General features: G+C 55.3%; 1 protein-coding gene across 2 annotated transcripts in view; it reads left to right on the top strand.

The window, feature by feature from the left end:
- Positions 1–14,204, top strand: part of TTC7A (tetratricopeptide repeat domain 7A) — a 119,312-nt gene that overhangs the window by 69,547 nt on the left and 35,561 nt on the right. For both annotated transcript variants that reach the window (XM_058684188.1, XM_058684189.1), the window contains 4 exons: positions 819–936; positions 2,221–2,278; positions 3,411–3,483; positions 6,475–6,635. In XM_058684188.1, coding sequence (XP_058540171.1) covers positions 819–936; positions 2,221–2,278; positions 3,411–3,483; positions 6,475–6,635 — 410 coding nt within the window. The remainder of the gene's footprint in view (positions 1–818; positions 937–2,220; positions 2,279–3,410; positions 3,484–6,474; positions 6,636–14,204) is intronic.

The following is a 14,204-nucleotide window of genomic DNA, read 5'->3' as shown; positions in this document are numbered from 1 at the left end:
GGAACACTAAGACCAGTACACTGCCATGCCAGGCATGTGGGCAGATGCCATTCCTGGGCTGAGGAGGAGGGAGGGGGCCTCTTCAAGGCCTGTGGGCCATGAGTGGGCACGGCTGAGACCATCCCCCAGCTGTCCCCCGTCTCCCTGACTAGCCTGACCCGCGTGGGAGCCCCTCTTCATGTCACGTGACACATGTGATGGTGTGTGTGCACGTGACCTGCGCCAGTTGGTTCCTTTCCAACCGGAACAGTTCTTCCTGCTCCCGGGACAAAAACAGCCTCAGGCCTTTTTCCCCTGAAAAGTTTGAGCTCCCTGTGTCAGGGAGCCAGCTCACAGACAGAGCCAGAGTGGCAGCCTGCCCACTCTGCAGGGCGGGCGGTGTCCCCAGGGCCCAGTCCCCGAGCCCTGCCTGCCCCCCACCCCCACCAGCCTGGCTTCCCTCTCTCTGCCACACAGGGCAGAGACAGACAGAGGCTCCTACAGAGGCCAGATGATGAAAGGAGCTTTCACCAGCTGGCCTGGTCCTGGGTCCATGCTCTAGGCAGAGTCCTTTTGGGGGAGCTAGAATGTCTGGAATGAGGGAAGCTTTCTCCTCTGACACTGATCACAGGTCCTTGGGTTGCAGGGAGGAGTTCCAGGGAGTCGCTGATGGAGGAAACAGCCTTGATTCTTCCACTCTGTGGTTGTGTGGTCTCAGACAAGCCACGTGGCCTCTGGTTGTGCTGCCCACACATGAGGGATTGTAGTTCTGAGTGTCCCAGGCTGGTGACTGAGGCCAGGAAAGCCCTCCCACTGACCTTTGCCTGTCCTCTTTGCAGCTGGAGGAGGCAGAGCACTTTGCCACGATGGTGATCGACCTGAGGGAGGAAGCCGGGGAGTTCCTCTCCAAGGGCTACCTGGCACTGGGTCTCACCTACAGCCTGCAGGCCACTGACGGTGAGTGTCACAGCCTAGGGGCGTCCGCTTGGGGGGCTCAGACTTCCCAGCAGCCTCTCAGGCGTCTTGTCCCACCAGTGCCTACCCCCAACACATCCCCATTGAGTGCAGACACACACACACACACACACACACACACACACACACACCCCTCAATCCAGTTTCCAGTCTTTTACACATGCACTCTTACACATGCCCTCTTCATGGACCCAGTTCTCCCCACTCTCCCAGGCCCCAGCTCCTGGGCAGAGGAGCTCATACCTGCCTCTAGAACTCCTGTAATGCTTGTAGTCTGTACCGTACTGCCTGCCCAAACCCCATGGTGTCTTTCTTCTGTTTTGCTCTTGCCCTCAGCACTGCTGTGACCTTCTAGGGTCTTTTAACCCCCCCTTGACACGTGGCATACTGCTGGGTACACAGTTGGTGCTTAATAAATACTTGTGCTTGGCGGATGGATTCCACTCCAGCCACCCCAAATCTGGCATTCTATCCCCAACCCTGCCAGCTCAGCTGTGTGTCCCCCCCACCCCCCATCGATGAGGCAGCCACCTATTTCTGTGTCGTTGCAGGAAGGGGAGTTATGGGGCCCCATGCAGACCAAACCTGGAAGAGTAATCTGACCAGGGCTGGGCTGGGGCCTGGATGACAATCATTTTAAAGCTTCCCAGGTAGTTCAGTCTGCAGCTAAGGCTTCAAACACCTGCCCTTAAAATGTAACACTTAAAATGTGTTAAAGTGGTAGGGCGCCTGGGTGGCTCAGTCAGTTGAGCGTCCAACTTCGGCTCAGGTCATGATCTCACGGTCTGTGGGTTCGAGCTCAGAGCCTGGAGCCTGCTTCCAATCCTGTGTCTCCCTCTCTCTCTGCCCCTCCCCCACTCTCACTTTGTCTCACTCTGTCTCTCAAAAATAAATAAATGTAAAAAAATTTTGCAAAAAAAAAAAAAAAGTGTTAAAGTGGTCAAAAAAGAAGAAGCCTGTAGATAAGGAAGCCCGAGGAGGCATGTGGTGGTAACCTGTCTCTTAAGGCTCAGGTGGCCGTGGAAGGCCCTGGTGTGGGCAAGAAACACGCCGGGAAGCTGGGGCCAAGTGGACATCTCACACCTACCGCTGGTAACGAGGGCGGTGGGTGGCATCAGTCTGGAACCACCGGAGTGTGCAAGCACTGGCCAGATAGGGCCCTGGTGGGGCCTCCCTGCAGAGCCTGAGTGGATTGGATGGGGCGGGGCTGGGTCGGCACCCCTTCAGCAGCCGCTCATGGCTCTGTCTCCGTCTTGTCTCCTGCAGCGACTCTGAAATCCAAGCAAGATGAATTGCACCGGAAAGCACTGCAGACACTGGAGAGGTGAGGAGGGCCCCGCCACCTCAGAGGCCCGAGGTGGCACATCCACATGCTTTATGCCAGTGAGCCCTCTGGTGTAAACTGAATGGTTTCCATCCCCATTTTATTGACCAGGACACCCAGGCTCTCACAGCTCCGTGGGCAGGTAGAGTGCCCCCAGGCTTGGCCCCTGCCCTTGGGAGCTTAGGCCTCTAGAATGGGAGTGATAGCCCATTGTTGTTGTGATAATTATGTGAGATAACTAGAGCCGCACCTTGTATTAGTAGCAGGGACACAGATTGGTGTTTGCCTCCTCCCAGCCCAGTCTTCAACCAGAGGGCTGTGAGAATCACCGCAACCTGCCCCCCCACCCCCTTGCTCAGAGATATCCTGGCAGCCAAGGTGGGGTCCTGGAGGGAAGGAGGGTAGGGGATGCCAGAGAAGCCCCTCCCCTGTGGTGGCCCTCCCTGGGCCTCCTCCTTGCTAAGTCCCTGACTCCATCCCAGCCTTGGGTCCCTCCCAAGCATCCTTCTGGGCTCCTCTGGCCTGTTGCAGGGCTCCGTCCTCCCGGCCCTGTGTGTCTTACTCCTTCTGACGACTGATGTGGAAACTGCTGGTTTGGGGCCTGCCCTAGACTCCTGTGCCATCTTTGTGGGAACATGTAGCACATCCAGCCCCTCTCTGGGGCAGGTTGTTCCTGAACCCAGCGAGGCAGAAGAGTCTCATCCCCGCCAACCCCCGCTGAGCTACCTGGGCTAGCTCTTCATTCCCAAGGCTTCTCTCCCACAGAGGCCATTCCCAGGCCCGCCACGCACAGGAGTGTTCCCTTCTATCCTGTGATGGAGAGGTCAGGCTTCGGGCTCTGTACAAGGCCACCGCAGGGCTCAGCCAGGCTAACAGTTGCCCAGAGTGAGAGGCAGTGCCCATCCCCCAGTCCTCCCCTCCCCGGATGGCCCCCCACCTCAGCAGAGCCAGCCCTCTTGGAGCCTGCTGCTGACAGGCTGCCAACACCATCTTCCCCTACCAGGCACCCTCTGAGAATCCTTGACATTTTGCCCTGCGGCACCCAACACAGGGCTGGCACACTGGAGGCGCACGTCGCACACTGGGTGCTCAATCCTCGCTGACTGACCTGTCGCTCCCTTTCCCTACACAGAGCCCAGCAGCTGGCGCCCAGTGACCCCCAGGTCATCCTCTATGTCTCCCTGCAGCTGGCCCTCGTCCGCCAGGTGGGTTGTCATATCTCCTGAGTCCCAGGTCCCTGAGGGCTGCGGGTCTGCTCCTGGCACCACTGCTGTTACTAGCCACGTGACCCTTTTCAAGTGACTTGACCTCTCTCAGTCTCTGTTTTTTTATCTGTTATCTGAGCATCTTCATACGCCACCTCAGAGGGACCTGTAAGGATTGAGTCAGAAAATGTGGTAGAGCCCATGGGCACACAGGAAGGGATTATTCTCTGTCCTCACACTCCCTTGAACAGTTCGGTCTCCTGAGAAGTTGATGAGTGACCACAGGAAGTATTTATGTCCTCACCTCCACTGGGTTTTCTCCACAGATCTAGGAAAGCAGAGTGACTGACACACAGAGCTGTTTCTGTGGACCCCAGAGCTTGTCCCTGGCCTTGTGGATAGTACCATTAGGCTCAGCCTCTAGGACCTGGTAGGGGCCTCCTATCCCCTGGCCACCTTGGCCCCACTGGAGCTACCACCACTGCCCAACCCACCTTCTTTCCCAAGCTGAGCAGCTGAGCTGTTGGTGCTGTGAGGACACTGGTCCGTCCAGGGAGTAAGGCCAGGCAGTCATCCATCCAGTGGGTCACCTTTCATAAAAGGGCCAGAGCTCCCCGTTCTCCCAGGCCCTTGGGAACCTCTGCTTTTCATGTGCATGCCTCACATAGGCTGGGGCTCGGTGCACACCCCTGGCCTCCAAAGCAGGACCTCTTGGCCTTGACCCAGTGAGCTGATCTCTGGACCGTTCGGGGACTGCAGACAGCCTTGACGCCCACAGCACAGCTCTCTGTATCTGCACCAAGGGAACTGGGCTGGCCTCTAGACTGTTGGAGAGAAGCCAACAGAGCCTCCATCCTCTGGTGGTCAGGTGATGGCGGCCCTGGCAATCCTGGGTGCTGCTGTGCCCCCCACTGAGCTGGGTGAGCCCTCCATCTGATGAGGAGGGTGCCCTTGGCCCTGTTTTATACTACAGGAACTGGGACCCTGCCGAGCTTCAGCTCAGCCAGCACTGAAGCCAGGTTTCTGCTCCAGAGCCCATTCTGCCCCCATTAGACATGCCATGTGGCTCTAAGCATCCTGTGCCCTGACTCATTTAAAGCCTTATCCGCCAGCCTGCAGTTGGCCTCCTGGTCTCTGTCACCTCTTAGCCTCTGGTGTTGTGTTCAGGTGGTCCCGCGAGCTGATTCTCCTGGCTCTGGGGTCACCTGGGTGCTTCATGCTGCCATCTGCTTGACCTTCCTCTCAAACCCTGCAGCAGCCTGGCTTTTCACCTCACTGCACCCTTACTCCCATCACTGGGACCCCCATCCCATACCCTTGTCCCAGCGCCTGTGTGTACCCTAACTGGATTCGTCACTCATCTCTCCCGGTCTCCTGTCTCAGCCTTTTTCTCCCCGGTGGCCCTGATCTCCTTCCCTCTCCCTTTGGCTGCTTCTCTCCCCTCCTCTTGCACCTGCCCACCACCCTCCTCAACTCACTCTCCTGCCTCCACCTCCAGGCTGCCGCCACCTGTCCCAGCCCTTTTCCCCCCTGTGCCCCATGGTTCCAGACTTCCAGGTCTTGGGTGAGGCACTTGGTACCTCTCTGCCGCTCTCCCCAAGGAACATCACCCTGCTCTGGTTTTGCAAGGAACACGGTCAGAAATACCTGAGACCACTGTATTTTAGCCTTCTGTATAAACACCAGTCAAGTTCATGATAAACCTTTGGTGATATCTTTTTAATATCTTTAATTATTCAGCCACCTCTGGTGAATGGTGTCTGTCCTCCCAGAGAGATGGCAGGGCTAGGCCATTGGAGCCTGGCACCCATTTTCCTTGGGGACTCCAGACCTTGGGAGCCTCAGGGAATGGAATCTGGCCTGCCTGGGTCTCTGGAGCCCTCCAGCCCATCTTGCTCGGAGCACGTGTGGCTGCCTGAGCAGTGACAGCTGTGGATTTAGATACTCAGCCCAGGATAATGGGGTGCTCTGGAGAATCGCCAGGGAGCAGTAGCCTTACGGAGACACAGGCAAGCTGAACCAGTGACCACTTAGCTTCCTTCACTTCCCTTGAACTTTCCACAAAAGGGGGCTCCCGTGGGAGGAGTCTGGGCCTGGCACTAGTGCTCACAGCAGGTGAGAGGCTGGGTGGACCCCTGGCTGGGGCCAGGTATACCCGGGACCATAGGCCCCTCAGGGAGCCTGGGAGGCCCACGTCTGAGGTTTGGTAAGGAGCAAGACTTTCTAGAAAAGAATCCCGAGCTTCCTGGGGGGATAGGGCCCTGACATGGGTAGGGTTGCAAGAGCCGATGCAGCTGCCAGTCCCGAGGGTGTGAGAGAACACATCCCTCATGATGAGAAGGAAGAGGCTTACCTGCTTGGTCACTGCCTGGGCTTTGGGGGCTTGAAGAGGGAAAGGCACATTTTCACTCACGTCCAGGACGGTGCAGACATTTTCTTACGTCGTCTCACCCTCTCAGCCACTGTAATGGGCGTGAACATTATCCTCACTTTGATGGCTAAGAATTGCAGCTCAGAGAGGCTACCCAAAGGGTCCAGCTAGGAAGTGGCAGAGCTGGGACCCATGCCCCCACCTCACCCCAGAGCCTAAGCTCTTGCCACTGTGACCCTCTGAGTGGGAAGAGGCATTTGTCTGTCAGCCTCCATCACCACATAAACCGTGCGGAGAAGAGGCCATCTCTCGGTCTGTAGCTCATGACCTGGGTAGCTTTCTTACAGCCCTGGCATCTGCCAAAACCCTTTGTGCCACACCATAAACCTGCTCCCCTTTAGGCCTGAGCAGCAGTGACTTCCCAGGCCTGACTTGGGACAGCAGACCCCTCTTGCCATGTCATTAGGGTGTGTTTTCTCATCAGAGCATGAGCCCTCCCCACCCAGGGCCCAGGAGCTCACTTGAGTCCGCTATGCCCTTGTTGGCAGGTGCTGGCACCAAAGTCCTGGGGGAGGTTGGGCCTTGGAGAAGGTCACTAAACTGGCAGTTTTCTCTGGCAGATCTCCAGTGCCATGGAGCAGCTGCAGGAGGCCCTGAAAATGTGCAGGGATGATGCCAACGCCCTCCACCTGCTGGCACTCCTCTTCTCTGCCCAGAAACACTACCAGCATGCCCTGGATGTTATCAACATGGCCATCACAGAGTATCCAGAGAACTTCAAGTGAGTTCCCTATGGACACTACAGGGCTGGGGCCACCTGCCATAGACACAGGTGCCCATGCACACCTCACCCTGCCACATAGCCAGCCAGCACATACTGATTAAGTGCCTACTGCATGCACACTCCTGACTGGAGGGTCAAGGTGGGGCATGGAAGACGTGTGGGGTCAGAGAATGGCTCTGGCATTCTGTGCCAGGAAGTGTCAGGTGGGGAGTGGTAAGCTCTCTATGGCAGCTGCAGGCTCCATGCGAGCTCTGGGGACCACAGAGGAGACTGTGCTCGAATGCACGTGCTCAAGCTGCTTACCCCCCGCCCGCCTGCCCCGGGCTCTGCATTTGAGCCTTATGGGGACACTGACCTGTGTAACTTAATCATAACCCTGGCACAGCCAGCCAAGGATGGATTCTAACATTGGCTTGGCTGGTGGAGGCCAAGTGAGCCATCCCCCTGCCTCTAAGCAGGCCACTGGCATTGGAGGAAAGGGGTTCTCTCCATCCAGAGCAGTCCCGGCCTCTCCCTCCATCCCTGGCTACTCCGCACCCCCTATTTGCCACATTGCCCAGATGCCCCTCTCTTTGGAGCAGGGTTCATGCTGCATTTGGCCCAGGCCATGGTGGGTGGGGCAGGACTAGACTTTCCTGCCCCCACCTATACAGAGAGGACCTGCTGCCACCCAACTAGGACACTGGGGAACAAGAGCCATGCTGGACCAGCTGAGGCAGGAGGTGCATGGCCCGCAGGAGGGAATGAGGAGGAGGCCAGTCGTCTTTTGATTTCTGCCCTCCTCCGCCCAGACACGTGACACTGGATATAATAGACCTTGTTTATCTGAATCCTGTGAACTGGGGATGAGGGGTCCCTGAGTGCCCCCATTCCCATCACATTCCACCTTCAGGTCTGAAGGAGGGCTATGTAAAACCAGCGAAGGGCAGTCCTGCTTCAGACAGCAGAAAAGAAGCATGGTCCTGGCTACCTTGAGGGATGACTCCATTGGCAGTGAAAACAGGTTCATGAAGAATTAGGGGGAAATTGGTGGGTGCCATAGCCATGTTAGGTGACAGAGGGAAGCTGCTATTGTCCCAGCCCAAGGAGGTTCCCTTTGTGTGGGGAGCCTGGGTGTCCACCTCTGTCCATCCCTAGCCCATCAGGGGGCAGGGCCGGCTTTCCTGTGCCTTTGGCCTCCTTCCGAGGATGCCGCGGGGAGCTTTGCCTGTGGACTCTGCGGGATGGCTTTGTCCTCGCCAGGGCTCAAGAAAGGTGCTTTGGGAACAGCAGAGTGCCCTTAATGTAAGCTCCCCAGTGTGCCCCACTGAAGAGCAAGCCCCCAGATCAGTTCACTTGAAAAGGTAGGTCACTGAGGGAATATTACAACACAGATGAAATAGTGTGTGCAGACAAGAATGAGTTACCTTGTCTCATTAATCCCATGCACAATACAGCAAGACCTACTGTGTAGAAGTTCATTTTTCACTTTCAGTGGAAATACAAAGAGGACCAATGTTCCTTATCTCCCGGTACCAGTTACCTCGCTGTTTTCCTAGCTCTGTCCTCACAACTGTCAGGCAGGGTCTGCTACCAGCTGTGTGTGTGTGTGTGTGTGTGTGTGTGTGTGTGTGTGTGTACTCTGTTGTCAGGCTTTGATGGAAAAAGAAACCTTCCCCAAGCAAAGCTTCGAATCCTAGAGTGGGGAGGGGCTCCTCACCCTGCCCCCAGGTCAGAACAGGTGTCACAGAAAGAGAGGTGAGGCCTGGTGTCACACATGGTTTTATCAGCAACTCCTTTTCCCAAGTGAAATCTTACATGCCAGTTGAGACTGTGTGGGAACAGAGGGGAGCAGAGCTGTCCTGATGGAAGCAGGGCAGGGGACTGTCATGCCATGCATCTGGCCCTTCCTTGGACCCCCAGTCCCTGCAGGGAGCTCTCCCCTCAACCCACTCCAGCGCCTGACGTCTCACCGCAGTGTCTCCTCCTAACTTCTGGGCTGAATTCTTTCTGCTGCCAGAATCTCATCCCCTGGCCTGAAGTGGGGAGGCTAATGGCACTTCACACTGTGTTGGGGGGGTGAGCCCTCTGGTTCTGCCTCAGCATCCTGACCCACCACAGGGGAGGTGCCTCCTGCCTCCTGGGCTCCTTGGCCTGGTGAGGAAGCCCCCTTCTCGGCAGCCTTTCCCTACTGTGTGGGCAGTGTGTGTGCCCTTCCCCTCAAGCATGCTTTCCGCCCCTCCCCGCCCCCTCAGGTGCACACTCCTTCACCTGGAAACGCTTCACTCACTGCAAGGACCTTCATGGGTGGTGGGGGAGGTGGTCCTTGCTGAGGTTGGTGACTCCTCCTTAGGAGGTGTGGGTGGGCTTTGGGGCCTCCAGGAATGCCTAGAACCAAACCATAACATTTGTGCCTGTGTGTGTGTATCCAGGGAGATGACTTTCAGCAGATTCTCCAAGGGACCCTAAACGCAAAAAAGATGGCAAGCTCTTCCCCAGTGCAGACTGGGCTCTTGGTCAACTTGTAGGATAATTGTGCCCCTTTGTGTCAATTGTGCCCCTGTTTCTTCAGGCAGGAGCCTTCTGAAGGGACAGCCTCTGCATGAGAACACAGCTGTCCCATCCAGACTAGACTCCACGGGGTCACTGCTGGGGCCTTGGGAGCTTGGGCCATGGGGCTGGCAGCAGGGAGACATCTTTGAAGTCCAAGCCCAAGAAGGGGAAGTGTTTGAGTCCCATCCCTAGGGTTCTTCCGTTTTGTGTCACTGCAGAGAGGCCTGGGGACCAGAGCATCCCATTCTCTGTGATGCCTCACTGTGCAAAGCATGCCCACTGGGAACAGTGGGGATAGAGAAGCAGTGGCAGATTCTTTATCTCTAAGCCACCATGAGCCCCTCACCTCCATGGCCATGAGGATCTCTGTCTTGATCAGAGCCAGCCCTAAAAGGCTGCAAAACTAAAAAATATCTACAGGCCACGTCTGGCCTTCCGAACTGTGAGACAGTGCATTTCTGTTATTTAAAATTAAAAAAAAAAAAAATCAACCTTTAAAAAAAAATACATATATAAGAAGTTGGGAGTGGGTGTGGAAAATCCACCTACCATGTAGCTCTCTGGGGTGGCCATAGAGCATGACCGTGGCTTTTTGCAAATAAGGCAATACTATTCCCCACAGATGAAACCACAGAGCACAAAAACCCATGGATTAGCAGGAAATGTCATTGAGTCCATTACCGGCCAGGGATCACTGACAAATGTCATTGCTCTTTCAGTTAAAACTGCATCCTGGTCCCCCAGCTGCTCCCTGTGCTGGGAACAAGCTGTGTGTGGCTCCAGCTGTTGCCATGGTGGAGAATTCAACAGCCGGTCCAGTAAATATCATTGCAGTCAAACAAAAAGATCAAACCCCCTTCACCCTGACCTCAGTGCCCCCAGTGAGGTGTGTATGCCACCAAGAGCTCCCCACAGTGTGCTCCTAAGTGGCTGAGGCCTCTCAGAGGCTCTTTTCTGTAGAACCTGCCTGTGCATTGGCTCCCAGAGGCTGTCTTCATGAAGGAAGAGGCTGGCAGGCACATGTCAAGTATAGAGGAGGTATGGCACAGGGGACATGCCAGTGGGTGGGATGGAACCCTTTCCATGTGAGCTTGTCCCCACGTGAGGGCCACAGTTAGGTTCCTGCCCTCACTGGGTCATGCTCTTAACCTGTGCCACTTCCAGCAGCTTCCTCATCTGCCAGAGACATCTGTCCTGCCTCCCTCTGCCTCCAAGGTCTGTTGTGAGACTCGGGCAAGAGAAGGTCTCACAGTTGGTTTAGAAGCATGCTCAAGGGCAGCAGTGTGGGGCATTCTGGAAGGTAGCGCAGCAACAGTGTAAGACAGCAATGTGGCAGCTGAGGGTAGGGTGTGTGATGGGCCTGGAGCTGGAGGAGGGAACCGTTAGCAGGAGGGCCGGGAGGCGCAGGCCGAGGCAGGAAGCCCTGTGGGAAGGTGTCGAAGTTCCTTAGCTGCAACGGATGCTACCCTTCCTACAGGCAGTCTTAAGACTCCTGGAGAAAAACCCAGCCCTCATGGAGCTGAACTTCTGAAAATCCCCCTAAATTCAGGGATTAGGAAGCAAAAGCAAAGAGGATCTTGATTTCTGTGCTGTGGGATGACCTTTAGTTAATGGAGCTCGGGTTTAAAAGGCAGAAACGTGATGAGGCAGAGACTGATGGCCCAGCGGGGACAGTGTGAACCTGGCACGGGGGCAACCAGACACCCTGAGCAGCTTCCTGAAATCCTGAGGGCTTCTGACTAAGCCCTGGACACATGTGCTGGTCGGGCCGTCCCTGGCCAGCCTGCAGGGGGCCTCAGGGGGGCAGCAAACTCCCTATTTGGACCTGGGTTCCAAGCCAGCCAGGCGGTGGAATGTGAGCGGTCTCTGTCCTGTGTGAGCTGGAGGCTGCCTGTGCTAGTCCTTCCTCCTCATCCAGGCCAGGGGAGGCAGCTGGGAGGCTCTGCTGGGGAGGGGCAGGAATATGGGGTCAAGGGGAACAGACCACTGATAAGCATGGTTCCTGAAGCTGGGGCTCCATGGGCACTGGTTTTAGGTAACAGATTCCTTGTGCTTTAGTCAGTGCACTTGTAGTGAGGGTCACCATGGTAACCAAACAAAATTCCTAGGCTAATGATGGGAGCTTTCCAATAACCAGCCTGTCAGTCACTGCCCCCACCCCATGTCTGGCAGCCTGCCAGACCAGTTTTGAAAGCCCAGACTGTGGTTGGACTGGTGGGTGCAGGGTCAGGCTAGGCCCTTTTGGGAGTTTCTGCCTGGCCCAGCCCAGGATCTGGGGGACTTGGAAGATCCTAGGGGAAGGTGTATCAGAGTCCAGACGCACTCCCCCGGTGCAGAAATAATATGGCCCTCTCAACAAGCTGGAGCTTGTCATGTGTAAACAAACTATAGGCACGGCCATCTCCCCCAGGAAACCTAGGCTGTTTTGGAAAATGTTTGAGCTGATAACTAGGCATGAGCTGGGGCCAGATGTTGGCTGATTGTAGTTAAGGTGAACTATGGCCTCAAGGGCACTTCTCTGATCTACCTGGCCTGCCTCACCTTTTTCTCAGGTTGCATGGGATATGTTTCTAGCCGTGCATTCCACCAGCCAGAAGGATCAGAGTCCCGGGCCTGTCTTAACATTTCTGACTTAAACCCAGTGTGTTTATTGGATGGCTCTTACTAGGGACTTGTAGTAGATCAAAAAGACACTTAAAATACCAACACTCCAGTGAGGGGGCTGGAATCAAAGGTATTAACACAAACATAGTTTATCACTTTGCTGGATTCATTAAACGTTTTTGGCCGCCACAGCCCCCAGTGAGGACAAGAGCCAGGGGTTAAACTTGCAGGCCATGTGGCTGAGGGAAGTGTTAAGCCAGGCGTAATCACTGGCACCAACACTTTCTTCCCCAAAGGTCAGTTCCTCATCAGCTAAGCTGGTTTGACATTCAGCATTTCCCTTCACTGGTTGTTCTGTGGAGCCTCCTGTGATCTTGCTCTGTGTGACACTGTAGTCAGACAGAGTCCTCAGTCTCCCCACGGCAGTCTGCTTGTGCTCAGACAGGCGGGTAGATGACCCAGGTTATTTTGTTTGTTTGGGGTAGAGAGAAAGGAAAGGAAGGTATTATTTGCAGTTTTTTCCAAAAGGAATTCTTTACTTGTTGAAGTGATTTTAGCCCTTGGTTTCCTGATCCTCACTCCCTGATCTCCTGGCTTACAACATTTACTGGAGATAGGCACTGTGGCCGAGCCCCAAGAGAAAGCCTTTCTGCCTCTGGGAGAGAGCGCATTCTTGCCCTTGAGGCAGGGCTGGCCTCCCTGCTACAGTGGGTGGTCGTAGGGTCCCAAGTGTGTGCTCAGTGGGTTGAGATTATAGACTAAGATGAAGGTGTTTGCCTCTTGGTGTCTTATACTAGGTTGGGAGCCTACCTTTGTTCCACCTAGGGACCTTCTAGTGGATGTGCTTCCACTCCTGAATGGTTATGGAAAGGCTCTGCATGGTTTGTGTTCTTATCTTTCAGGATCACGCATTTGTGTTTGTAGAGTCATCTGGAGATAACTGGAGGTAGCAGTAGCTGAGGGAAGCAGGGCCTGGAGGCCTGCTGGGTCAGCCTTGGGTCTGCACAGATAAGAAGGCCTTGCCATGGGGCACTTGGGTGGCTCAGTCGGTTAAGTATCCTTCTTGATTTTAGCTCAGGTCATGATCTCATTGTTCATGGGATCAATCCCCACATCAGGCTCTGTGCTGACAGCGAGGAGCCTTCTTGGGATTCTGTCTCTCCCTTTCTCTCTCCCTCTCTCTCAAAATAAATAAATAAACAGGAAAAAAAAAAAAAAAAAGATGGCGCCCTTGCCATGCGGCCAGCCATCAGAGAGTTTAGGTAACCCTCTCAGAAATGTCCTGAGGCTATTCTCCAGGCAGGGGCAGGACTTTTGAAGCAAGGAGGAGCTAATTTCAGGAATCAGAAGCTCGCTGGCTATCAGGGAGGTAGGTTGGGCATGGGAGGGGGGGGACGGGGCATGGTGGAGAGTAGGAGAGAGAGTCTTAAGCAGGGTCCATGCTCAGCACGGAGCCCAACACTGGGCTCAGCCCCACAACCCTGGGATTATGACCTGAGCCAAAATCAAGAGTCAGATGATGTTCGACCAACTGAGCCACCCAAGTGCCCCCAAATCGGTTCACTTTGAATGAATTCATTAAGAGGTGAGGGATCAGTGTGAGCCTTAAAAGATTAGGGTACATGGGTCATTTAATCCTCCAGACCCAAGGTAAAATCATTGGTTTTTACAGCTAAGAGCTGTCATCAGGGTCCCTTCCATGTTTGGGGTAAGTCTCTGGGAAGGGAAGAAAGCTGGGCTTCACTATGGCCTTTCAGGGAGGTCACTCCTCTTAGAGTCACTTTAAGGTAACACCCTCAAAGAGCATGTGTGTGAGTTTAACCAGTTAATTTCCCTGGTGGAGTCTCTCAGAGGCATGGAATTTGATAGAGTGTATGTGACCTGTGTTGCCCAGGACCTGCCTGGCTTCCTGGGCCACTGGTTAGAGCCAGGTGCTGGAGCCTGGTGACCCCACAGCCTGAATGAGGGCAAGGGTGTGGGCCAACTCCTACCAGAGGGCCTGCTCCTTCCCTTCCCCTGTCCCTTCCCATCTGTGGGTGGGGCCTCTGTGCCTAGTCAGCTGGGCAACCTGCGCCACTTTCAAGTCCTCATCCCTGCTGGGCCAGCCTTCCTCTCTAGCTGCCCTGAAAGCCCCCCACCCCTCACTCCTGTTGGTCAAAACTGAACCACTCCATTGAGTACTGGATTCTCTTCTAGTTTGTTCCCTGATTGCCTGGGATATACAGTTTGAGCTTCCCCGTGGTGATGGAAGCACCTTCAGAGCAGACTGTGGCCTGCACCCTGCCTCCCCCTCCTCCCTGTGGGGGACCCACAGCTGGGCACCCACACACCCCAGTAGACCCTCCGACGGGTAGACCACGGGAATCATTTTGTTTGTTACTCTGGAGGGAAGGAGGGAACCCACAGGGATGTTGGCGTCTTACAGCCCTC

The sequence above is a fragment of the Neofelis nebulosa genome, chromosome 9 (genome assembly GCF_028018385.1).
Source record: "Neofelis nebulosa isolate mNeoNeb1 chromosome 9, mNeoNeb1.pri, whole genome shotgun sequence".
Taxonomy (NCBI): Eukaryota; Metazoa; Chordata; class Mammalia; order Carnivora; family Felidae; genus Neofelis; species Neofelis nebulosa.
Note: the sequence above shows the minus strand (reverse complement) of the source record. Positions and strands in the feature narration are given on the sequence as shown.